The sequence below is a fragment of the Manis javanica genome, chromosome 13, assembly GCF_040802235.1.
Source record: "Manis javanica isolate MJ-LG chromosome 13, MJ_LKY, whole genome shotgun sequence".
NCBI classification, from domain to species: Eukaryota; Metazoa; Chordata; class Mammalia; order Pholidota; family Manidae; genus Manis; species Manis javanica.
The window spans coordinates 17227247-17254236 of record NC_133168.1 but is presented as its reverse complement, the minus strand read 5'-3'; the positions used below and the strand labels follow the sequence as shown (position 1 = coordinate 17254236).

Here is a 26990-nt window from a genome sequence, read left to right as displayed (position 1 = left end):
ACAGTTCTAAAGACATTTGGCAATTAAAACAACTGCTCAAGAAAAGAGAGAGAAAATAACTACTTTGGGCTTTACAAAAGCAAACCACTGCCCCATAAGTCTCATGGAATGGAGAGCAGGGGGAAGACTGAGCATGCACAAGGATCCAAGATCTCACTAAAGCCAAACTGCTTCTCTTTTCAGTCACAGTATTACATTATATTGGCATCAGAGAACTGGAAAAGCTCCATGACAGGGAAGGGAAAGGTATGGATTGGTGACCAGGACCTGGAGTGTCATGGGAAAGATTTAATTCTAGACAAGGTTGTGTCAGGCCAGAAATTGCTCTAACCAAGCTAGTCCAAAAGTAATGACAGAGTAAGGGCTTATTGATGTGTAGGTAGGCGTACGTGTGAGTGCTGCCCAGAGAGCTGTAGGTCTAAATGTTCAGGCCGAGTGGACAGGGAAGAAACCAAGCGACGACTTCTCCATGTCCTTTATACCATCAGGCTAGCAGGGACAACTTAGAAATACCAGTCTTCACCAACATAGTAATCTAGTAACGAGAACAGCAAATGCACAAAAATTGGGTCAATCTATGAACTCATCAGAATTTCACTAATATTATGGAACAAATTATATAAATTCCAAGTAATACATAAAATACATGCCCATAATTTAAAAAGTCAATTTGAATATTATGCCTTATACTGAAAAATGGAGCAATTTCTTCTACCTTTCCCCACACCCAAAGTGTCTCTTAGGAGGTAAGCATTTTTTGTTGTTTTAGCTGTGGGCTTTTTCCCCCTCCCTATTTCTACAAAATCTATTTATGCCGCTTTTTCTGTTTTTAGGGTTTTTTTTTTTTTCTGTTTCTATGTGATCTTTTATTTTCTGTTTCTACTGTTGAAGAACAGGACTGAGCTCTCCTACTCCACCTACGCCCCCTCTTACCCTCTCTGTTTCTGTCATCCCATTGCAATTGTATCACATACTTGGTCAAATGAATATTCAGTATTTGTATTTCAGTGGTGACACAAATATTGTTCACATCTGAGTCAAGCAGTATATATTTTCTTTCTTAGAGAAAAACCATCGTAGGAAACAGGTGGCAAAAATCCTCAAGAAACAATTACACCCAAATCCAAAGTTATATAAAAACATTATACATATTAAGATCAAAAAGTATTTATCTCAGAATGCAAGGATGGGTCGACATGACAAAACCATTGTAGTTTACTACAAGAATGTCATAAAAAGGAAAATGACATGATAATCTCAATAAATATAGAAGAGACATTTATTAATATCCAAAACCTCTCTATGATTGACTAAAAAAACCTTTGTAAGAACAGGAACAAAAATTTCTTAACATGATAAAAAGTATCTAACAGGAATCTACCAAAAACACATTTAATGGAGAAAATTCAGCCACATTCCCTTTGAGAATTATGTATAAATGTTCCCCTCTCCACCATCCAATGAGTCAATGTTTAAGCCACTACTAGAGGTCCTGGCCAAAATGTAAAATTAGACAATTAGGACTAAGTGTTCAGCAAAAGTGTTGAATAATAAAATAAGTCAATATATTAGAAGTACCATATTTGAAAAGACACCATTTGCTATAAAAATGGAAACTAGTATCTAGAAATTAGACTAACAATAATGAAAAATTTAAATATAATTAGACAGTAGAAAAATACCTGAAAAGAGCTATAACTTATTCATTGAAAAGACAGTTTAATGTGGCAAAAATCCCAATTTTCTCCAAATTAATCTAAATTCAAAGCAATTCCAATTAAATTCCTAACAAAAATTTTTCGGTGACGTGACAAACTGATTCTGACATTTTTATGTTAAACGAAACGTCTACAAATATTTAAGAAAATCCCAGCAAAGATCAGGATGACTTGCCTTACCAGATATGAATTACAAAGTCATTGTAATAACAAGTGTGGTTACTAGAATCAGAACAGACTAATAAGTCAACTGACTATACTAGACATCCCAGACTCACTTATTTATCAGGCTACTTCTCCTCATATACCAAAATCTCATACATGCATGGGTCTGAACAATAAGTTTAACAATGAAATTTATTACAGTTACTATTATATTTAGATTTTATTTCTTTCTATCTAGGGAGATTAGGCCTGGAAAATACTAGAACTCAAATATCTAACTCCCCTCTTCCTGAGATAGCATTTTCTACTATTTTTATCCCCAGCTCCCAACTCTCCTCCATCTTCTCCTCCCTTGACCACCAAAAATTTTTCCTCTGTTTGTTTAGTAAAGGGGCCTGGGAGGAAGACAGAAACCAATCATATATCACATTATATCTAAATTTGCACAACAGAATTTTACAATATTTATAAAGCATATATAATAAGTGTTTAATATAAAGTGTTCAAAAATATTAGTGCTCTTCACTCTTCTCCAAGTACCTAGTCTGTTGTTCTCCAGAACTTCATAACTAGCTCATACTCTAACTTCAAGAATACAGTTAACGACAACAAATGCAACACACGATGAGGTATAATATATGAAAGACAACACTTTTCTACAGAGCAGATACTCTTATACTTTATGTATCCGAGTCACTTGGAGAACTTGTTAAAGCACAAACTGCTAGGCTTCATTCCCACAGCTTCCGATCAGTAGGTATGGGGTGAGTTGCACTTGTAACAGCTTTCTGGGTGGTACTAATATCCCTTGTCCATAGGCCAAATTTTGCAAAACACTGCCCTACAGAGCACCGGTCCTCAAGTGAGGGCGATTCTGCTCTCCTAAATTAGGTAGTGAGTGTATATATTTTTAGTTGTCACTGAAGAGAAGGAGAAGTAATACTAGCATCCAGTAGTACAGACCAACATGCTGCTGAACACCCTACATGCACAGGACAGCTCCCCACACAGAGCATTATCCATATCCAGTCAATAACATCAGTGGTGCTGAGGCTGAGTTACCCTGCTGTAGAGCAAACCGTAACTTACTCCAAATATATGATTTGGCCATTAAGTTGGTGAAAAGTTGTTCAGTGAGTTTCAGAAACTTGACATGGAATAAATATTCATCACATGGAATTGTATTTTTCTTTAAGTATTGATAACTCTCAATTTTACTCATCCACAGTAAAATGAAATTTTAGAATTATTAATATTTAGAAGCATATTGGGCTACAGAAAGAAATAGCATTTATGTAATGTTACTGGCATATTTCCAGTAAGGAAACATAAATATTCATTTTGCAAGAATTACAAGAAAACTAATTATATTAAAAGACAGACTGACTGCCTTGAAACATAATGATCAAAATGTTTATTTCTGAAGCTGAGTGAAAAGCAAACTACTGTTCATTTTACTATTATATACAAATTTAGTATAAATGAAGTATTATACAATGAACAATTCATTTTAAGAAAAAGTAGATCACAGCAGTAATCAATCCTAAGTAAATATGCCTGAGGAAAACATGCTTTATATATACATGCTCATGTGTACATGTGTATATACAACACACATATGAACTTACTCCAATAGGCTGAAAAATAAGTCCATCCATTTCATGACTGACTTCTTTGGCAAAATTTCCTTCAAGTAGCTATAAAATAAATATACAGTTTCAGAAACACAATAACCAATACAATAATTACTTAAAAAGTATTTTGATTTTCTGTAAGCTTTATAAAAGCTTCTTAATACATAAGTTTTAAAACATGAAATACAAAATGGGGGAGATGGATGACCCAGAGGGATCTAGGTTCGTCTAGTGTGTGTTTTTTTTTAATATACAAAGACTTTTATTCCATGGCAGGCTAGATATCTCGAATAACTTGAATAACAGTCATAACTGCAACAACCAAAATGATGGATAAAATATTAAAACATATTTTTTAAATGCACTTCTGAGCCAGCACTAAAGGAAGGGAGATGCGGAGGCCAAAAGCAAAGTGCAAGTAAAACTCTGGGAAATAATAAATACAGGGAATAAAAATAAACATACACAAAAAAAGGAGACAGCAGAGAAACTTGCTTGGGGACAGCTGGAGGCCGGGGGCAAGGGAGAGATCCCCTAGGAATTTGTGACCATAAGCTAGCTCAGACATGGGAATTGCAGTCCAAAAGTATATTATCTGTCTTCCCCAAACTCTGAAGCAGAGAATTTTTAACCTTTCTTTTTTGTCCTACTTTTTGTTTTATTGTCTTTTTTATATTTGTTCAAGCAGAGAATTTCATTACAAGGACACACAGTATAAAATACATTTTCTCGGCCATTTCATTCTTCAAAATCTGTAATTTCTCTAAATTTAGGGAAGTTCTGGAAGGAAAAATAAGAGCAACCCTAGTTTCTAACTATTTTAAGTAAGACCAACTGAAGTTTGAATGTTTACATTTCCTTAAAGCTGTCAAATTCACAGGAACAGAACTTAAAGAGGCTTGGGAGAGGGGAGACAAAGGGGTTAGTGATTAATGGGTACAGAGTTTCAATCTGGGAAGATGAAAAAGATCTGTAGATGGATAGTGGTGATGGTTGCACAACAGTGTGAATATACTTAATACCACTAAACTGTATGCTTAACAATGGCTAAAATAGCAATTTTATGTTAATGGTATATTTTACCATAATTGTTTTTAGAAACTGTGATGCTCTTGATGCTTTCTTTCTTGTTTTGCTTTCTCCTCTTATTACAACACTAAGAAACTGCGTAGCTGGCAAATTGAGCCTCTTAGAGCCATATTATCCAGAGTTTAGCCAAATGGGCAGAAATTTCAGAACAGTTCTGAGACTTACACATTTGCCTCCAATTGACTCATAGGTTTAAATGATCTAGCTACCTGAGGAAGAAATTGGCCAAAGTAAAGAACTCAATATGGATTTAAAATACTGATTTCTTAGAAATTCCTTTCAAGAGAGAAAAAATATAAACCCTAAGCATCAGAGTGTCTAAAATACCAGCCTCTATTCTTGCTGAAAATTTGGAAAACAATGCTAAACTTAAAGCCCTTGTTTCATATATGTGATATATTCACCCCAGAGGAAAAATACTTTGGAACTCATGCTCATACTGGGAAATATACATACGTGTGTGTGTGTGTGTGTGTTTGTAAGACCTTTGTATTCTATTTAAAATATCCATGAATTAATGATGGGTAATGGTTCAAACGAGACAAAAATATATAGTCTTGATCCTTCTTATACCCCATCATGTAAGAAAAAGTAATTTGCTAAATTCGTAACACAAATGCTGCTGAGGAATGCCGCAATGAAAACCAAATACCATAAATATATCTTTTAAAAAGATTTTTAAAAGGTTAAAAGAATTTGTTCTCCTTTTGCATCATCTATACCAAGTAAAGGAAGCTTTTTCATTCTTAGACCAAACTTCTCAAACTCATATAAAGGGCCATCCCTGGATATAAGGTATGTATAAAATAACAACATAACGTATAGAATTAGCAAGATTCTATATACCTGTTGCAGAAATGAAATGGTTTCTTTATTTTTTATTTCACTCTAACTTTTTATGAGTAAGAGAAATTTAAGGGACTATGAATTGGTCAAAACAAGAGATACTCCTTGTTTTTACTCGTTTTACTCCTTATTGATTATTCCAGACAACATGTTAACACATCAGCATTTACAACATCACCTATCAAACAGTAAGGAACTACTATAAAGTGTTTTACTTAGTTCTTAACATGTATCATTCAAAACACACAACTCATAAGTATCTTTAGTTTTGTATTATTTAATTTGCCAGAAAAGGAAACTGAGGCCATCAGAGACATAAATAGCTTCAAGTCAGACACTTAAAAAAAGTAAAATCATGCAAAACAAATTTAAATCCGACTTTAAAAATAAGGAAGTAACTAAAAAAAAGTTTTTTTTGACTCTTTGAAACAAATGCCCCAAAGATTTCTGCAACTTACTAAATATAAAGTTCCTCCAATCATCATTTAACACAGGCTTTGAATGTACTGTAGCCTGTATTATAAGAATAGGCTCATGAAAAGGAAGATAAATTTACTGGAAGTGAAAAGAGGTTTTTCAGGAATTTTATTAATGTTGTATAAATTAACTGATTTATTTGTTCACATTTGAGGTCATGTATATAAAATAGTATGTTAAGTTAAAGATATTGTTGTTTCCCATTCACAATTCTTGAGAGAAAATTTATCCAACCTTGTTATGGTTATCTTCAATGCACCAATGTCTTCATCATTAGAGCCAATATTTAAATCATTTAATCCATTTCCATTATTTTCACTCTGAGTTATAACATACTTCAAATTAGACATGAGACTATCACTGCAGATGTTATTTCAAGCTACAAGTACCAACTGAATAACATTAGGGAACATTTTTCCCCCTCATTCATTCTATAGGTCTAAAGTCACAATCTTGAAAGTGCCTAACCCTCTTTAAAGTAATCTTTAAAAGGCTGGTTTAAGGGAAAGCTTCACTGTCATTTACCATAAAAAGTGGCAAGAGAATGTTGCTTCTAATCTGACAGTAATAAAAAAGCAAATAATCTAAAAAATCATAACTTTTGTTAAGGCCATTAGAGAGCTGAGGTCTCTGGGCAACCAGGTGAACTGAATCCCAATCCCCTCCAAAGAAAGATGACACATATTAACTGACTCACATTTGGAAGAAACTGTTTTATAACTCCAGGCCTCTCAATAACAAGCTCAGGTACCAACAGTCATAAACTGAAGGAATCTGAAGTCTTTGGGGCACTGACAATACCTATTTAGCAACACAAACCCATCTAAAGTATATGACAGACTGATTCAACCATTAACACCCCCTCCTCCAAATGAAGCCTCTTAAGAAAGTGAAGTAAGAAGAGGTATGTCCATTACTAAGCATAAACATATTTACCTCACCTCTTTATTGTTCACACAGAAAAAAAAATGACTGTCCAGCATCTGATTAAGAAACTATCCCACATACAAAAAGCCAGAAAAAAATTACTACAATCAATAAGAAGGGAAGACAAAGGAACAAGACACAAAGATGACCCATATTTTTAAATTATCAAAGATTTTTAAATAACCTTAACATTTTAAAGGAAAAGGTGAAAAACACATATGAACAAACATGGAATTTCAACAAAGAATTGAGAACTATAAAAAGGAGACAAATGAAAATGAAAGAAATAAAATGCACAATATCAGAGAAAAAAATGTTAATCCATGGGAATAATAATCAATGGGATTACCAGCAGACTGGACACAGCAAAGGAAAGAATCACTGAACTTGAAGATGAAAAGTGTGTGGCACTTCTTCCAACTGAAATACAAAAAAGGAAAGGGCAGGGGGGACAGAACTAAGAATCAAAGAGCTAAGAGATAAAAACACAGAACACCTCTACAATTGGAGTGTGTTAAGAAAAAGAAACAAATAGAGAAGCAGAAGAAACAATTGGGAGGAAAAAATGCTTTGGATTATTGCAAAATTAAACACACATGAGTGGCATGCACATACACAAAACCCCAATGGCAGCCTAGAGAAAAAGGATTTAGGAGAAAAGTATACATAGTCAAACCCCAGCAAGAGGGAAAAAAATTACATGCAGAAGTACAAAAATAAGATTGACAGCAGACTCCTTGTCATGAATTATATAGGTCAGAAGATAATGGAATGACAGCTTTAAAGTAGTAATAGCAAATTTGTAAACCCAAAATCTTTAGCAAATGAAAATGCCTTTCAAAAATGGAGGCACAATAAAGGTTTTTTCAGGCAGGCAAAATCTGATCAAATGAATTTCTACCAGGCCAGAACACAAGAGATTTTAAAAGAAAGTTTTCTAGCAGAAGGAATATGATACAAAAAAAAAAAAAAAGGAACTAATAAAAAAATAAGCATCAGAAATGGCTGAAAACTAGGATAAATATAAAATATTTGTTCCCTCCTTTCTCTCTTTAAAAGATCACTGACTACTTAAAGCAAAATATTAAAGGGCATTGTGGGGTTTAAAACATATTTAGAAGCTAAATATATGAAAGGATATAGAATAATATTGTTGTATGGTTCTTATCCCAACTATGAAGTGGTATAATATTATTTAAAGGTAAACTGTAAAAGGTTAAGGAGATATACTATAAATTTCAGAACATCTCCAAAAATGTAAAACACAGATGTATATACCTAATAAGCCTAACATGGAACTATAATGAAATCAAACAATTCTCAATCCAAATAATGGCAAGAAAAGAGGGCGAAAGAAAATGAAAATACATGGGGCAAATGTAAACCCAGGTAGATCTAAATCAAAACCTTACTAATAATTACATTAAATTTAAATGGTATCACATGCCCCAATTAACAGGCAGAGATTGTCAGATTGGGGGGAAAAAAAATCAAGAACCAACTTTATGCTGTCTACAAATACATGCACTTTGTATATAAAGGTTACATTAGAATTAAAAGTACAAGGATAGAAAAGGATGTTAAATCTTAACACTAATGAAAAGAAAACTGAAGTGGATAAGCTTAACAAGAAATATTACTAGAGATAAAAAAGACCTGTTAACAATCTCAAATGTATATGCCCCTAAAAAGAAAACCTTAAGTGAATAAAAAAAAAAAAAAAAAAAACCTGACCAGGTGTTTTTTAAGAAAAATAAGACAAAACCTCAATTATACATGGGGAATTTAAGGCTCTTCTCTGAGTAAATGATTGGATGAGTAGAAAAAAAAAACAAAATAGGGGTAAAGATGTCTAGCAATGACATTGAACACAAGCAGACAGAACAGCAGTAAAAATATGGAAGTCTACAATACTTAAACAACATGACATAGCTGACATTTATAACAACACTACCAACAACAGCAGAGAAAACTTTTTCCAAGTACATACAACACATTTATAGTTTCAAGTCATACAAAGTATGTACTCTGACCACAATGAAATTAAGTATCAACAAGAGAAAGACATCTGGAAAAATCCCCCAATGTTTGGAAATTTAATAACACACTTCTAAATAACCCATGAATAAAAGAGGAAATGAAAAGGAAAATTTTAAAATATTTCAAACTGAATAAAAATGAATACACAGTAGATTGAGGTTTGAGTGATACAGCTAAAGTATGTTTACAAGCCAATTTACTGCAGTAAGTGACTAATTAGAAAAAGAAAGGTCACAAATGAATGATATCAACTTCCACCTTAAGATACTAAGGAGAACTAGAGAATTCAAGAATCACAGGTGCAAGGAGGAGCCACCAGGGCTGAGATCACAGGATCACTGAAGAGGACAACTCTGCCTAAGGCTAAGACCCAAGTATCATCAACAAGGCACAGCCATTGCTCACTAGATGGTAAAGTCAATGAAAAGTCTTGATAAAGTGTCTCAGTGGTTTTTAAAGATGGAAAAATTGTGATTAGAACTTTAAAGTTAGGATAACAGCCAGGGATAAGTTGCCAAAGTGAAAGTAACTAAGTCAGAAGAAAGTCATTGAGATGAAATTTCAAAGAAATGGAGAAGCCGAGGTAATACACAGATCAAACCAAGCACAGGGAAGTTGTACTCAGCAAGGATGATAGGCAGTCTTCCAGAGAAGAGCTCAAGTCAGGCAGAGTCTCCAAGGCAGGAGACATCGTTAACAAGTAGCCAAAAAGAGTTTCAGTATACTTAGTTAAAACAGCATGGCTTGAAAAGTCAGGTCTTATTTTAATAATTTAAATATTAGATAATTTTAAAACTCACTTTGGTATTCTTTTGCTCTGACATTACATTCCAAGAGAGGATGGCCTATATTTTTAAGCTATTCTGTTTTTTCCCTTGCCTATATTTTAAGCAAAACCTATTTATGAGTCGCACTTGTATTCTTATGCAAGAAGTGTTGACCTAAGTTTTTCTTAGATAATTTATTGTATGATAACATCTCAATAAAAATAAAATTTCATTCAATATTCATTGGGTAGGTTTTTCCTGACTGCCTGCCACTCCTAGAAACCCAGCCAGCATTAATTCCTAATTAATCCCTATAACAGGGGACCCAATGATAATAAAAGCCTAGGCCAATATGCCTAAATAATACCTGAATTTCAATTTAACAGTAAAAACATTAAGTATGATCTAATTAGACATTTCTCCCTGTCAATCTTTCTCAAAAACACAGTTCTTCTTAAATTATCCAAGATGTTTTTTAAAACACTTTAACAAAAATTTTTAAAGCTATCTTACTTCAAAAATAAATATTTAACTGGAAAACTGGAAAAGCTTTGAAGTGAATATTTGGTGTGTTACCCTAAACTGGAATGTACTCCTTTTCAGAATTATAATTTTCTTGATTATTTGCCACCAGACAAAAGTAGAAGATAATTAGATAAGAGTTAAAACATCAGACACACTGTATCAAATAGGTTTTAATACAGCATGATCATATTTCATAGTCTTACTTACAAAACTTAAATATATTTACCTATGAACATAATCTCATCACTTGAATACCATCTGAAATATCCTATAGAACGCATATAACTTTTCACTGACCAAAGACTGGTGGAAGTGACAAAGGTTATACCAGGTGTTTGACTCTGAATACATACATTTCATTTTTTATTCCTGCTTTATACATATATGAAGCAGGAAGTAATTGGAAACATATCATTATAAATGCATAAGCAGAGAAAGATCATGCAAAAGGGCCTGAAATTAGAAACATGAGAAACAAAACAACAACTGCAAAGTTATAAAGCATAGGAAAGAACCTTTCAGAAATAAGAAAAATAATAGCTTAAGGCTACAATGAAGAGGAAAATGAATCTGCAATGTAACTGGGAATGTAAATCAGCAACATCAGTTTCATTACAGTATAGAAAATACTGTAATGGAAAATAGTAAGGGAATACTTAAACAAGAAAATAGTAAACTATCTCTACCTTCCAATTCTGGACTATTCTACTCACATCACTGAGCAGGCATTTCCATATAACCTCAACTGACTGAGAATACTCAATATAGGAGCTTAGATCTGTTGACTTTTTTTAATGTGCTCTCATAACTCCCCTAAAATTCAAGGTTTAGGTTTTACCAATCTCCTAAAAATGGACATTTCCACTCACCTAGATGCTACTTTTCATTCTTTTTCATTCCCAAAGTCTAACTTGCTTTTAGGTTAAGATTATTCCACGCTTCTATACCCTAAACACTCTTCTCATCAGTATATCATTCTACAAAACTCATTCTTCATCTTCTGCATCCGTGGATGTCTTGCTGCCCTTGTCTAGCCTGGATTAATACTTAGTCCATAGGCACACACCTGATCATCTGATCATCTACATTTGCCCTCTTACAGCACTAAACTATGTTTTCTACCTTTATCTTGCATCTACCTACCACTTCAGCATTTTATTAAAAATAAAAATAATAATAATAATAGGAGAAATGTGGGATCAACATATAAATCAAGTACAAAAATCAAACGAATATTCATATTTGACCTGATTGTTTATAGGTCATAATGCATGATCAAAACCGAAAGTTTCTGTGATGAAGGCCCTTGTACTGTTCACCATGTAAGAATTTATTCACTATGTAAGAATTCGTTCACCATGTAAGAACTTGTTGGTTATGCTTCAGAAGATTGGAGACTGACGAGAATTAGGCTTGAGATGGATTAATGATTGTACATTGAGCGTTGACCCCCCTATACTGAATTTTATTGTTGTTAACAACCATTTGATCAATAAATATGAGAGATGCCCTCTCAAAAAAAAAAAAAAACTCATTCTTCTTGCTCACCAAAAAGCCAATATCATTATCTTCTTTTAAGAACAATGATTTGATTTACATTATTTACCAATGATGATTGAACAACTCTATCATTAAAGTTAAGTAATCAAAAGACAGTTTCTGAAATAGTATCATTGGCTCTTTCATTAACCCATATTACTGCAATTAAAATTAAGCTTAATAATTCTGATTGAGTCCACTTGACAAATTAGAAAACCTAAAACCAAAATTTTTCCAGGAAATACAGCTTCTGTATTATTTCTCTGTCGTATTTTTACCAAAATTCCCCAAAGTAGAAGTCAACTCATTCTCATGGAACAACTGTAAACCTTTTGCCAGATTACCAACTTTTCTTTTTAATCCCCTAATTGAGGCATCATTCTTTCATTCAACAAGCATTGACTGACTGAGTGCCAATAACTGAGAGCCTCCCCTACTGCGATTTAAAAGAGATCAGTTAGTCTCTACCCTGAAAGAGCTAGTGTCAGAGTCTAGTATGGAAGTCCCAAACTCAATGACAGGACTTGGTAAAAAATAATCAACTACTGAGAACCATGATTAACTAGAGAGGGAATCCTCATCTACAGCAAACTCAGTATTTTTTAACTTTCTGGTGCCTACCAGTTTATGACTTCTGACTAATATAGGCCTAAATACACATAAAATAGCCATGTTTAAAGACTCAAGAGGGAACAGAAAAGTAGTTAAAATTTCATCTATCATTCAGAGTTTTATTCAAATGTTTACTGAGTACTAATTATATATTCTTGGTGCAGAGGTGGGGGGGGGGAGATCAGAAGAGCAGGAAGAGGAGAAGGAAGAGAAAACATGTAACACTATACACACCAGGCACCATTCTAAACACTTCATATATTAACTCATTTTAGCCTCATAACAATCTTATGAAGTAGGAACCATTATTATCCTCATCTTAAAGGTAAAGTTTAGAAGTTGCTCATACTAAGGAAATGAGAAGCCAAAATCATTCTGGCTCCACAGTCCATGTTCTTAACTGTTTCTCCTAAACTAGGGTGTCACATTCCCAGAAATCTCCTAACCTCTGGTCTAGGTTATAGGCAGCTTCAACATAATCTCTTAGCACCCTGTGCTTCCCTTCCTCACTGGATTTTCCCGCTTAATTGTCTCACTACCAATCTGAGCTGTGGGCTTTGAGGTCACATGGAATCATGTCTTACTATCATTGTATCTTCAACATCTCTTACAGCAATCTGGCACAGAGTAAGCTCTCACTTCAACAAATGTGTGCTAAATAAGCGTAAATCGAATAGTATAATGACAGGATCAATAAAAACAAGCTGGTACATATAGGTTAGGTAGAAAACAGACGGCATGTACTATCCCAAGAAATTCTGTAAAATGAAAATTAAAAAAATTATAAGAGAAGTTTAAAAGCTGTTCATTTAATACATTACAGATTACTACAGTGTAAGATTTTTAAAAGCTGGAATCATTTCTCATGGTTAATAACTTTCTCACAAACCATCCCTTAGTACCTTCACTGTCCTCAGTGGGGATAAGAGTAACAGGGTCCCGACTGGCCTTCCTGCTTACAGGTTACCTTCCTCTTTCCACATGGTTTCTACTCACTGCGATTAGAACTGACTCTCTAAAACACTTGGTTTTGTCATAGTCACATCTAAAAATCTCTGAATGCTCCTCATTGCCTAGTCCAAGGTACTTTAGTATGTTTTTAAAGTACCTTTTTTTTCTGGGCAACCTCTCCTAAACACTTTCCAGAATGTTTATACAGAATGCAACTGATAAACAGCAGAGCTGCATATTTCCTGGGGTAGAAAAGCCTGACCTACCAGTCTGAAAGAATATTAAGCACTTTTGGAAGGAATACAAGAATAGAAAGGTTACTCACCCATGAACATGTATGTAATGCAGTAACAATAAAATTAAACTACATAAGTGGCTGGTCTGAATGTCACAAGAAAAGGGATAAAAATCAGAGAGAAAAGAAACCAAGGAAGAGGTTATATATTTATAATTTGAACATAAAGGGGAAATCATATTTTTTTGTCAAATATAATTTAAATTTCAAACAAAGAGCAATATGGTAAATTGCAAAACAATGTATCTCATTCAAAAACATATCCTTTGTTTGAATAAGTGTTTACTGAAAAATTCACTTTACCAAAACAGAGGTCTGACCTTTGCCCTCCACTATTGGGAGACATCTTTAGGCCCCCAAAATGTCCTGCCTGACAAGCGTATCTTTGTTTGACAGAGGTGTCTGCCCATCAGGGAGTCTAACAATGTGATCGGAGGAAGCCTTTGGAACATGTCACATCAGTTGTGACCTCCAGAGGAACTGGAGACTAAATGTATTAGCCTGAAGCTCTGAAAGGGGCTGAAGACTAAAGGTCGGCCATACAGGCAATATGTGATTAAACTACAGTATAAACTTTGGACACCAAAGGCTCAGGTGAGCCTCCCTGGCTAGCAACACTTTTTAAGTATTGTCATACTTCTTAGCCCGCAGTAGGTAACGCTGTTCACAGGGAGAGGACAACCAGAAGCTTCTTATTTGGGTCCCTCCCATATTTTTCCCTATGCGGCTCTTCCTTTTGTTATTATAAAACTGTAATCATGAGTATAGTGCTTTCCAGAAGTTCTAACAGTCATTCTCGTGAATAATCAAACCTGACAGACTGCTTAGGCACCCCAGAATTTGTAGTCAGCAGGTCTGAGGTAAAGGTGGGTATGGGGACCCCCAAATTGGCAGCTGGCATCAATGTGAGAACAGTCTTGTGGCAACTATGCAGTTGACCTGAACTCATTGCAGTAAGTTTTTGTAACTGTATTTCTTTAGCTGATACAATTTAGACTGTCCTCAAAGTCACCGCCATCATCAGGCACATGACCTCTCCTTTTGACATTAGTGCCAAGAGTCTATTCAAGAAGATGGAGAGCAGAGAAGGATGCCCTAGTTCCCTGTCTGTCGGTGGTAAAGTGACCCAGTTAGCCACCACAGATGGGACCTTTAATAGTCACTGAGTATCTCTGGTTGAGGACAGTGCACACTGGGATACCAAATGTTATCTGTAAACTAAACATGCTGTACCTACTAATGTACAAAGAAAATGAAAGTGAGACTTTAAGAAATAAATTGTGTTTTCCACAATATAAAAGTATATAACATTTCCCTTGTTCTTTGTATCAATTTTAAGCTAGTACAGATTCCTATCTAGAAATATAAAGTTCAAAATCATTTCAAATCAGGATCTAAGGTTTATATCTAGACTACTGTATAAAATACCTCATGAACAAAACAGCACAATATGTCACACCTCTGTTACAGTGACTGCATTTCCTGTGCTTAAAGTTTGGCATTAATCAGCAATTTAAGGCAGCAAAGTAATTATATGGTTCACTGGAATTTTATGTAACACCTCTGAAAGAACACTTGCTTTCATTAATTGTATTGTCATTGGCCTCCTATGTCCGACTGGTGATCCTCACTGGTTCTCTTTCGTGCCTCTACCTGTACTTTCTCCCAGAAAGGCCCCATTTCTGCTTCAGCTAGTGAGGCACACTCTTCTCTCACAGGGTGCATACATGTGTCCATTGTATATATGGACACAGACGTGCATGCAGAGTCCCTAGGCTAAGACCAGGAATCCTAAGGACATGCAAAAAAAAAAGCCAAAGGATAAAAATAGGGAAAGAAATGAAAATGCTTATGAATGAGGAAAAGGAATGGATAGAACTGCTGGAAGAAACCCATGGTCTATTATGCAGCATTTGACACAGAACAATAGGTTTTGGAGATAAGACTAAGCAAAGTATATTTCAGGTACTGGAAAAGCAGTGCACTTAAACCAGTGACAGAACCATTCTAGATTTATTACTCTTTTGTTCTCAAGTACATGAAACTATAGGTCTTTCAAGATTCTACTTGGAAATAACTTCCAAAAAAATATTGGGAAATCTTTTACAATCAGTAATAAAATCTATTCTAATTATATCCTTATAAAACACCACTTTATAATACACCAGCACTTACAAAAGGTGACCCAGACATATGAGTATTTGAAACTTCATTTTTACTTAGATATAATCACAGTCTGTGAAATGGGGGGGAATAGAAGGCACAGGCGAGCGGCATCCTCTCATCATTTCCTAACAAGAATATGGAGGCCTTATACCCTGTAACACAAACAACTCTGGACTAATGTGCCTAAAAGGAATCCTAAACAAATACAAAGTTATCACCTAAATGCCTTTCCTCTCAGACAACAAAAAAATTACATACAAGGTGTTCTGAACCTCCTCATACCACACAGTTGGATTAAGTATAGTTGTCTCACCTCGTACATCTCAGACAGAGAGACAAAATCTACATTCTGAGGTCTTCTACAGTTTGGTTTTTTCTGGTGACCCCATCAAAAATAAGGGGTAGCCATATTTTCTTTCCAGTCATTTAAAAAAATAACACCCTTAGGCCTATTTCTTTCAGATTCTTTGTCAAACTCTGAACTTAAAGAATAACTAACTCATCCCATCCCTGCACCTCCTTCACCACCCAGGTCTATTCCCCCTCCCCGGGCCCCTACCACCTGTCAAGTTTAAAACATTCTACCTGTATACAGAGGTAAAATGACTCAAGTGTTAACAGTTTAACTTTTTCTATTCAAATATAATCTCTGTGAGGTTAAGTTTCCTGTCGAGTTGTTCCTGAGTATTTTAAACATAGTCAAATACACTTTCATTAAAAAAAAATCAATAGATTAAGAACATAAGCTGGAGGCATCAAGTTAATCAGAAGCATGCTTCAACTTCATTATATCTGTGCAGAACCAAACTTAATCATCCTAAAGATCAATGCACACTTCTTGATAAAATAAGGCTATGAAATTAGCAACCAATTCATTACATTAAAATGTTTCATCACCACATTGCAAAAGTCTTCATCAGTATTATTGGTAGAATTCATACTGAGAATGATTTTAATGAAATTAAGTTGGTCTCTCCTAAAATTAGTAATAAATATAACTTTGCAAAATGCAATCACTATTTCTTTTTTAAAGAGAACCCTACTTAGATCTCGAAAACCATTCACATAACTAAACATTTTTTCTCAGGTTCATAGTAACTAGAAGAAAAGTAAACTTTTGTTAATTTGTTTGTTGGTCGGTAAGATTGTATCTACAAGGAGTTTAATAAAGATAATTGTACCATTCCTTGTAATATCTTCAACCTTATTTTCCTTTGGTATATAATTCAACAAACACAGAAAATCACTGGAAGATTTTCATTTAGAAATATGCTATTATCATAACACTAGTTGGATGAGCTGGAAGAAATTATTTAACATTTAGAATACTGCTCTTCTTTACCTTAAGTATCCCCTCAACAGTGTATTTTTAGAAAATAAAGGGAGTAATATAAATCATCTTTTTTTGTAAAATTACTTCTTAGTACCTTAAATGGACTACAGCAGAAACAGGAAGGAAATTAAGAGGAAAGTTTTAAGTAGGAAGGGTACTGCACTAACAGATACAGTAATAGAGAAGGAAAGGCGGGACTCATGGGTTAGAAAGCCCCAAGAAGAATGAATGAAAGGGGCTCGTTCTGAAAGGGTGCAAAAGAGCTCATGCAACTAATAAACACATGTCCCACGACAACCAAAAATGGTAGGATATGCAATCCCCTAGTAATTTAAAGCTATTTCCAAGCCTTTACTTTTTACTTCTGCATAAAGAGTCCTAGTCCTCGGGTATCAGATCCACTCTACTCTAACCTTAACCATAATTTCACTGCTATCTATTGAACTCCCAGCAAGGACTCAGCACTTGAGTTATGATCTTGTTCATTATGTGTGTCAGCATCCATGTGGACCATCACCCAGAATCCAAGTTCAAGTTTTTCAACTTACTGACATACTCATTCATCTCTTAGATCACTCATAAAATTTGACTCAAAATGGATCACAGATCTAAGAGTAAACCATGAAACTATAAAACAACTAAAACATAACATAATAGAAAATCTAGATGATCTTGGGCATAGCAATTGCCTTTTAGTTACAATGCTAAAGGACAATGCATGAAAACAATAATTGTTAAATTGGACTTCCCTTCAATTACAAACTTCTGCTCTGCAAAACACATTGTAAAGATAATGAGAAGACAAGCCACAGGCTGGGAAAAAATACTGGAAAAAGACACATTTGATAAAGGACTGTTATCAAAAATATACAAAGAACTCTTAAAATTCAACAATAAGAAAGTGAACAACCCAATTAAAAAATAGGCCAAAGGCCAGAACAAGCACCTACCCAGAGACAGATAGATGGCAAGTAAGCATATGGAAAGAGATTCAACATCATATGTCGTTAGGAAATTGCAAACTGAAATGACAGTGAGATGGCACTACACACCTATTAGAATGGCGAAAATCCAAAACACTGACACGACCAAATGTTGGAGAGGAAACAGAACAGCAGAAACTCCATAGTTCACTGTTAGTGGAGGAATGCAGAATGGGACAAACATTTTGGAAGACAGTTTGGCAGTTTCTAACAAAACTAAACATCTCTTACCATATGATCCAGCAGTGGCATTCCTTGGTATTTACCCAAAGGAGCTTAAAACTTATGTCCACACAAAATCTATAGAAGCTTTATTTATAATTGCCAAAACTTGGAAGTAACCAATATGTCCTTCATTAGGTACATGGATAAATAAACTGTGGTACACCCAGACCAGACAGTGGAGAATTATTCAGTGCTAAAAATAAATGAGCTATCAAGCCATGAAAAGACATAGGAGAACTTAAATACATATTACTAAGTAAAAGAAACCACTCTAAAAAGGCTATACACTGTATGATCCCAATTATATGATACTCTGGAAAAGACAAAACTAAAAATACAAAAAGATCGGTGGTTAGGGAGGAGGCACAGATAAACAGGCAGAACACAGAGGATTTTTAGGGCAGTGAAACTATTCTGTACAATACTATATGGGGGACCTATGTCATTACCCATTTGTTAAAACCCGAAGAATGTACACCACCAAGACTTAGGCCTAATATTAACTACAGACTTTGGGTGACACTGATGTGTTAATGTTGGTTCATCAATGATAACAAATGTACCACTCTGGTGCAAGATGTTGGTAGTTGGGGAGGCTGTCCATATGTGGGGACAAGAGGTATATGGGAACTCTGTGTACTTTCCACTCAATTTATTATGAACCTAAACCTGCTTTTTAAAAATAAGTCTACTTTTTAAAAAGGAAAAAAGGAAGAATGAACTATTGAGCCACAAAAAGAGCCAGAGAAACTTTAAATGCATGTTGTTAAGTGAAACAAGCCAAGGTATAAAGGTTATATACTACATGATTTTAAGTATATGACATTCTGGAAAGGGCAAAATTAGAGTCAGTAAAAAGATCCGTGACTTCCAGGGACTCAAGCAGAGAAAGAGATGAGTAGGGGAAGCGCAAGGAATAATTTATTGTGGTGGTGATCCTGTAATGGTAAATCTGTACATGATATTTTGCATTTACCCAAATCCACAGAACTATACAACCCAAAGAGCTAACCCTAATGTAAACAATGGACTTTAGTTAATACTGGTTCATCAATTATAACAAACATACCACACTTACGTAAGATGATAGTAGAGCAAACTGTGTACAAGAGGCAAAAAGGTCTTGAGAACTCTGTATTTTCAGCTCAATTTTGTGTAATTGTACAACAGCTCTTAAAAAATAAAGTCTATTGCTTTTTAAAAATACAATATAAGAAAGGACACATATAGGCCAATTTTTCTCATCAACATAAGGAACAGTTTATTACTAATGTAAATAAACTAATTTCTATTTTAGAAAAAGTTGGAAATAACCCCAATTCATTTCACATAATGAATACAAAAACAACTACAAAACCAATCTCTCTCTACTATCAACTGCAATCTCTGTCATTTCTTCAGCAGTTCAAGGTGGTGGTCTAGGCTATAGAGATACAGTAGTAAATCTTCTGTCACTTTATCTTATCAGAAAGTGTATCTGTATCATGTAAAGAGTGAAAATGGATGGCCTCCCAATTAAAAACAGGTGACTGATCTATAAATACATCAACATTTATGATGGTTTTTGACAAAAGTGTCAATGCAACCTAGTGATGAAAGAAAGTCTTTTTTTTAATTAAAGTATCATTAATATACAACCTTATGCTGTTTTCAAATGTATAACACAGTGTTTCAACAGGCCCCATGATCAACTTACTTCATGAATGCTAATTACTGTGCCCCTTTATCTCCCTCCCCCTCCTCCTCCCACACACTTCCCTCCCCCTTGGTAACCATCAGTCACTTCTCAGTATCCGTAAGTCTACTGCTGTTTTGTTCCTTCTGTTATGCTTTGTTTTTATATTCCACAAATAAGTGAAATCATATGGTATTTGTCTTTCTCTTCCTGGCTTATTTCACTGACCATAATATCCTCAAGATCCATCCATGTTGTTGCAAATGGCAGGATTCTCTTCTTCTTACGGCTGAATAATATTCCATTGTGTATATGTACCACCTCTTCTTTATCCATTCATATATTGATGGACGCTTAGGTTGCTTCCAACTTTCCAAAAGAAAGTCTTTTTTAACAAGTGGTACTGGAATAACTATAGATATCCATATGACAAAAAACATGGATTCCTATCCCATACGATACACACAAAAATTCACATGAAATGGATATACATAAATTTAAACTCAGATGAAAACCGAAGAATACTTTTCTGACCTTGGGTTAGGCAAGCAATAGTTTCAAACTTAAGCAGGATACAAAAAAAGCACTTCCCATAAAAGAAAAATAATAGATAAATTGAAGTTCAGTGAAGTTAATAACTTTTGCTTATCAAAAAATACTAAGAAAATAAATCAGCAAGTTACAAAATTGGAGAAAGCACCTATCTGACAAAAGATCGATGTCCAGGATATGTAAAGAATCCTTCAACAAAGAGATAAACAACTTAATAAAAACTAAAATTAAAAATAAATGGGAGTCTATAAATTACTTTAGAATGTATCAAAAAAGCAGGCTAATGGATGGACATTGGAATGGATGGTGAATTAATATGTGTTAAAGCAGGTATAGTAAAATGCATAATGTCAGTGGTATGTCAGAGTTAACAGTAAAATTCAATATTTTTTATGTAATTAAATGTTTTCTCAGTAAAATCTTGTTGAAAAATATCAGAGATCAGGGAAGGGCTCACTAAGGAAATAAGACTGAGTTGAGAACTAGGAAGGGTTACCCTAAGATAGGAGGACAGATCCAAGCCCATACACTCCAGGAGGCACGATTCTGGGCAGCAGAGACTTTAATAGAACATTTCCATCATCACAGAACATTCAACTGGACAGTATTGCTTTATAAGAAAATACAGATATCATAATGTCAACAAAAGAAACCACACAAGAAATCGAAAACTTCTGCATGATTTTTTTAAAACACCTAAGAAAAAATGAAAAGAATAAACTTAGAAAAAGTATTTACAAAATGCCAAAATTCTTACCAGACGAAATGCTTAAAGGAAGTCTGTCAGTTATCACAGAACATGTTTTGAAAGGCACATTTAGAGCTTAGCCAATAAACTGATGACAGACACAACATCACACACCACATTTGCCACCTATCGGTTAGAAGGAAGTTACGGATCCTACCCGCACTGAAGAGGACCCAATAATCAAAGGTCACTGGGTGTCATCTCAGAATTCTATCTACCACGTGGGTAGAGGTAGATACTGTCACAAAGTTTCAAGTGTATTTGGCACTATGGATTAGAACCTAAAATTCCATTTGTAGAATTTATCCCTGAATAAATATTTACAAATTTTCATTAGGCTATCTACAAATGCAGTCATCAAAACATGGGTAACAAAAAATTTGGCAATAACCTAAACATTTCAATAAAGAAATACTAACTTAAAATCATTATTTTTAAATAAGTGCATCCTATTTTGTATCTCTCTGTGGGTATATACAGTTGACCATTGAACAACATGGATTCAAACTGCACGAGTCTACTTTACACAGATTTTTTTCAATAAATACAGTACAGTACTGCAAAAGTACTTTTTCTTCCTTATGATTTTAATAATTTTCTTTTCTCTTGCTTATTTTATGAATATAGTGCATAATACATGTAACATACAAAATATGCATTAATCAACTGCTTATTTCATTGGCAAGTCTTCCAATCAATAGTAGTCTATCAGTAGTTAAGTATTTGGGGAGTCAAAAGGTTATACATGAATTTTTGACAGCGCAGGGGTTTGGCGCCCCAGCCCCACTGTGTTCAAGGGTCACCTGTATATATGTTTGACATGTAGTTTTTTTTTTTGTTTAACATTTCTTAATTTAAATATATTCAAATCTTATCTTTGATTTATGACTGTAACCACAGCTTTTTACACAGTGTTGCTGGTATTCCTTCCATAGCAGAGCACAGTATTCTGTATTGGTCTTCTAACGTAATAGTTCGTTATTGCTTCCAGGAAACAGTAGCAATATGACATTGCTCTGATTATGACCACTGGTTTTAAATATTCTGTATCATACTGATAGTTGCCATATTCTACGTATTCACATAAACTTTGTTTAGATTTCCCACTCTCCTCCAGCACCCTCTGAACCAGCACACATGTTCGATGAAATAAGGCAAGACTGATGACACACGGGTGGAAACCAAAATGGAAATAAATGGATGTTCTTGTCTCAGCCTAATCCTCTTTGATACCTGGTTTATCTGAATCAATTTTACAAACTAGCATGGAGAAAATACAGAGTCCCTCTCTCTATCAGGAAATACATACTTCCCTGTTTCACAACCCACATTATTTTACATCTCTGAAAACAGGATATATCTTACAATTGATGGCATCATAGTTTAATTGGCAGAGGTCTCTCTTACCCAGTGGTTCATAAAATAAGGTCATGGTCTTACCATCAATGGCATCTTATTTGACTGAACAAGGTACAGAAAACACAGTCCTGTATGAACACTAGAGTTCTCAGATAATCTTCTCAAATTTCATGACTTAAAGTTGCAGAACCAAATATGCACTAGAATCACACCTGTGATTTATATATAATTTGTTCTCATGCATTTGTCTTCAGAATCTTAAGTCTTAGCAAGATTGTTCAAACCAGTAAGTTTGAGGCTTCTCTAAAATGACTTCTGAAAGGATTTTCATGAATAAATATAAAACCACACCCAATTAACTGGATAATAGGATTACACCACATATTAGGAGTGGTTAACTTGTGACTACACAATCAAATCAAGTTCTTCAGTTCTTCACTTGCACCCAGTCAAGTCCTCAAGGACTAAATATTCTATGACTAAACATTAAACAATATATTTGAAAATAAAACTGTGAGAAGTAGAAGAACACTAAGAGCCACAAATCAATTTTCCTAGAAATTTTATAGATTTTTAAAAATTTTGTTGCTATTCTTCAATAATGACAAGCAAATTTTCTACATTTTACTTTTGGCAAGACTGGGTCTGCTTGAGGTATAAAAATGACTATATATGCAGTCAATAACCAATAAATAAAATCCAACTAAAAAATATACATCCCTGATTTTCCTTATCCCCTCCAAAAGTTTACATTTTTCAACCATGTCTCAAAGTCCACTCTCAACTACACATCATCTTTTCAATTCTTGGGGGAAAACTGAAATACATATTGTAGGTTTCAGGAAGTCTGAAGTTGTTAAATGTCTACTTTTTCAGCAACATGATGAGGGTAGTAAATATTTAATTAAATTATAAACATTAAGATATACTATAAAAGTTACTTTTAAACTCAAGTGCTGGAACTAAGAACCCTCCACTGTTTCAACAATGATTAATAGAAGGTTCACTTAATTTTCTATATGACAGGAAAGGGTAAAACTATTTCTATAGGTCAGATATTAATATCAAAGAACTGGCTCATATTGTTACACACTTTCTTTAAAAATTACTCAGATGAATTTGAAGACACTTGTGTGATACATCAATTCTGTGCCTTTATTCACCTACGGTAGATGCACAACCACAGCTGATTAGAGAATTAATCTACCAGACTTTTTCATAAAGGAACTGTCTCCTAATCATTTTAGAATACAATAATCTAATACATACCTCTTGAATGTTTGTTAAAAAAAAAATTATACTGAGCAATTACATTGAGCAAACATATAGAAAATTTCCATATGTTACTGTGAATCTTACATAGAAATATTTAAAATACATTGGTACTTGATATAATAATTATAATATATAATAATATAGTTAATATAATATAATAAAAAATATAATAATAATAAAATTCTTTATGTTACAGGAAACAAGATTTACTACCCCAAAAAAAGTTTCCTGGGTCAGTAAATCTTGAGGCTCACCATACAAAAGCAATTAAGAGCTCTCTTTATTATGTGTTATTGTGATTTTCTTAAATTCTCCTCTGAAATGGTACTTGAATGAGACTAAGAGGATCCATCAGGCCGTAATCAGCTTCAATACTGAATAACATATTAATAGACTAGATAATGCAGAACTGAACACTAGAAATATAAGAATACATAAAGTTATCCTCATTTTATCTTGCATCTGCCTTTAAACCAAAATAGTTTACCATTGTATCTGTAATTACACAAAAAAATTAGGCATAATCACTGAGAACTTCTATTTGTGAAGAATAGATCTTCACATTTAAGCAAAATTCTTTCTTCTCTTCAGCCACAGTTGGCAATAACAAACCCTCACAGGTTCTTTTTCTTTCACTATGATACAAATAATGTAACACTGATAATGTCACAGGACATCTGTATATATAAATAACAAACTTTATGTCTAGATTAGCTTTATGACCCTATTAGTCTTAGACAAACACTAAAGAACTATACATTTATGTATTTAGGGATAAAAAAAAAGACAGTAACTAGAAAATAAATCTGAATGCCAGATGAAATACATAAATACAAATGAAACATAAATATTCTACCTAGCAAAGTATGTGAAAAGTAATAGATGAATATTAGCAAAATTCTAATTAAACTAGGTGAGTATATGCCCTTGAAAAATGCAGTGAAAGAACAGCTCTTGTAATTCTGTTTAATCCTCTCAATAGTTAGTAAAAAGGAGAGCCTCATATTTATTACTCTTTCAGCCTACATAGCAAATATTTTGCTTTCAAAATAGCAATAATCAAATTATTTTAAAAATATTTTCCACAGGATTTTAACAAAGCAATCAAACTGGACTGAGAAAGTAAAATGACTCCAAGCCAAGAACAGCAATAAATTCATTACCAAGAACTGCTAAGGGCTTATTAGATCTTCATCTTTTTCTTTTTCTTTTTTTGAGTGTATGAGGTGGAAGAGGGGGATAGAGTCTTGCTTATTTTTTTTTAACCAAGCATAATTTCCTAAGACCATTCCAGGCCAAGTCCTTGCATGTTCTTAGGCTGGGTCCTAACTACATACAATCCTACAGGGAACACAACTCCCCTTAAGGAAAAGAGCACAGAGTTGAGAGAGGCAGACGAGGAGGAAATGAAGTAAGACAACTGAGTATTTCACAAGAAACAGAACTTTGCAAGGGGTAAATAATCCAAGATTGGGCTTACTCACATTAAAGTAAAAATGGGGAGTTCACCAGGGAAGAAAAATAATTATTTTTGTCAAGTCAGAAAAATAGGCAATTAGACAAAAAATACATCAGCCAATCTCACTGCTTTATAAATGACTAAAATTTTAGAGTAGTCATTCCACGTACTTATACAACAGATAACTACTATGCTCTGAAAATAAGAAAGGGGAAAATAATTATAAAATGTGAAAAAAAAAAAAAGCACCTTCACAGAGTAAGGAAATAATCATAGAGGTTTGCAGTTTAAAATATTGTTTAATAGCTCTGACACAAATTTTCCAGAATATCTATTGAATAATTAGCCTGTGAAAAAACATGAAAACTTTAAACCTCATACCAGGACAAAGAAATTCATACACTACCAGAACATCAAGGCTGATAATCTCTATTGAAAAGCTTGGCCACTAGACCTCATATACTGTGCAGGCAGCAAGCCTCACCGAGAAAAATGACCCACTCCCCTTCCCTCACTGTGGACTGCAGGTCACAGACATAGGTTCACATCAACCAGAAACACAGCTACTGCTCCCACAGCCTTCCTTTCCCAGTCTTCTAGGGGGTTTTTAAAGTGTGTCTGTGGGGGGCCCTCAGACCATTTCAGGTGGTCTGTCAGGTCAAAACTGTTTTCATAATTATGCTAAACAATAATTTACCCTTTTCACTTGTCACTCTCTTATGAGTACACTGCACAGTTTATCACAGACTACGTGACATATCACAACAAACTGAATAGAAAAGAATGGGAGAACCTAGCTGCCGTCAACTAAGCCGGACATTCTTTAATTTGCAAAAAGGTAAAACAATGCCACCCTTCACACCGAACTGTTTTCACTTTAGAATATTTAATGATTTTTCACAAACTATTACTTCTATTAATATAAGTTTACTATTGTAATTTTAAAAGAAGTAATAAGTATTTTCCTTTTTAATTTCTAATATGGTAAGTGTCACTAGAAATAATCCACATAAACAAAAGTTCTTTCGGGTCCTCAGTAATTATTATGAGTATTAAGGGGTCCTAAGACCAAAAAGTCTGAAAAGGCTGATCTAGGCAGTACAAGTCTTTTAAAGAACTTCACTTCCTTTATTGATACAGGCAGCAAGTCCAAGAAAATAATTAGGAACGAAAAATAGGTATATTAGCTTTATATTAACTTACTGAAAAAAAAGTAGTAGTTGAAAAAAGACAGGAGGATCCCAGAGAGCAGAGCATATTGGAAACTATAGTATTCATACACTCCAGCTGTTCAAAAGATCACGTCATAGGAGACAAAAGAATATTTCACTTCAGCCTAGCACAGTCACAGCTAGACAACGGCCACGTCAGTTGAAACTTAAAGAGAGTACAGACAAAAATGACCTACAACCCTTATCAACTAATAAGCACTGGGACTGGATGAATCTTTATCATTTAAGGAAAGAGAAGTACCATCATGAAAACTCATAGGAAAAGTACAACCTTACAAATAAATTCTATTTTAAAATCCCATTAAAAAGGTATAGAAAAAGTTTTAAGGAATAGAAGTTAAAAAGGAATTAGAAGAAAAGTTTTGTGTCCTCAATAGGAAGCCAGAGGACATAATCTC

At 34.1% G+C, this 26990-nt stretch overlaps 1 protein-coding gene across 3 annotated transcripts in view; it reads right to left on the bottom strand.

The window, feature by feature from the left end:
• RNGTT (RNA guanylyltransferase and 5'-phosphatase) overlaps positions 1–26990 on the bottom strand; it is a 262720-nt gene that overhangs the window by 121716 nt on the left and 114014 nt on the right. For 2 of the 3 annotated variants that reach the window (XM_037013991.2, XM_037013982.2), the window contains one exon: positions 3512–3580. The exons of the other annotated variant lie outside the window; for it this stretch is intronic. In XM_037013991.2, coding sequence (XP_036869886.1) covers positions 3512–3580 — 69 coding nt within the window. The remainder of the gene's footprint in view (positions 1–3511; positions 3581–26990) is intronic. 3 annotated transcript variants of the gene reach the window in all.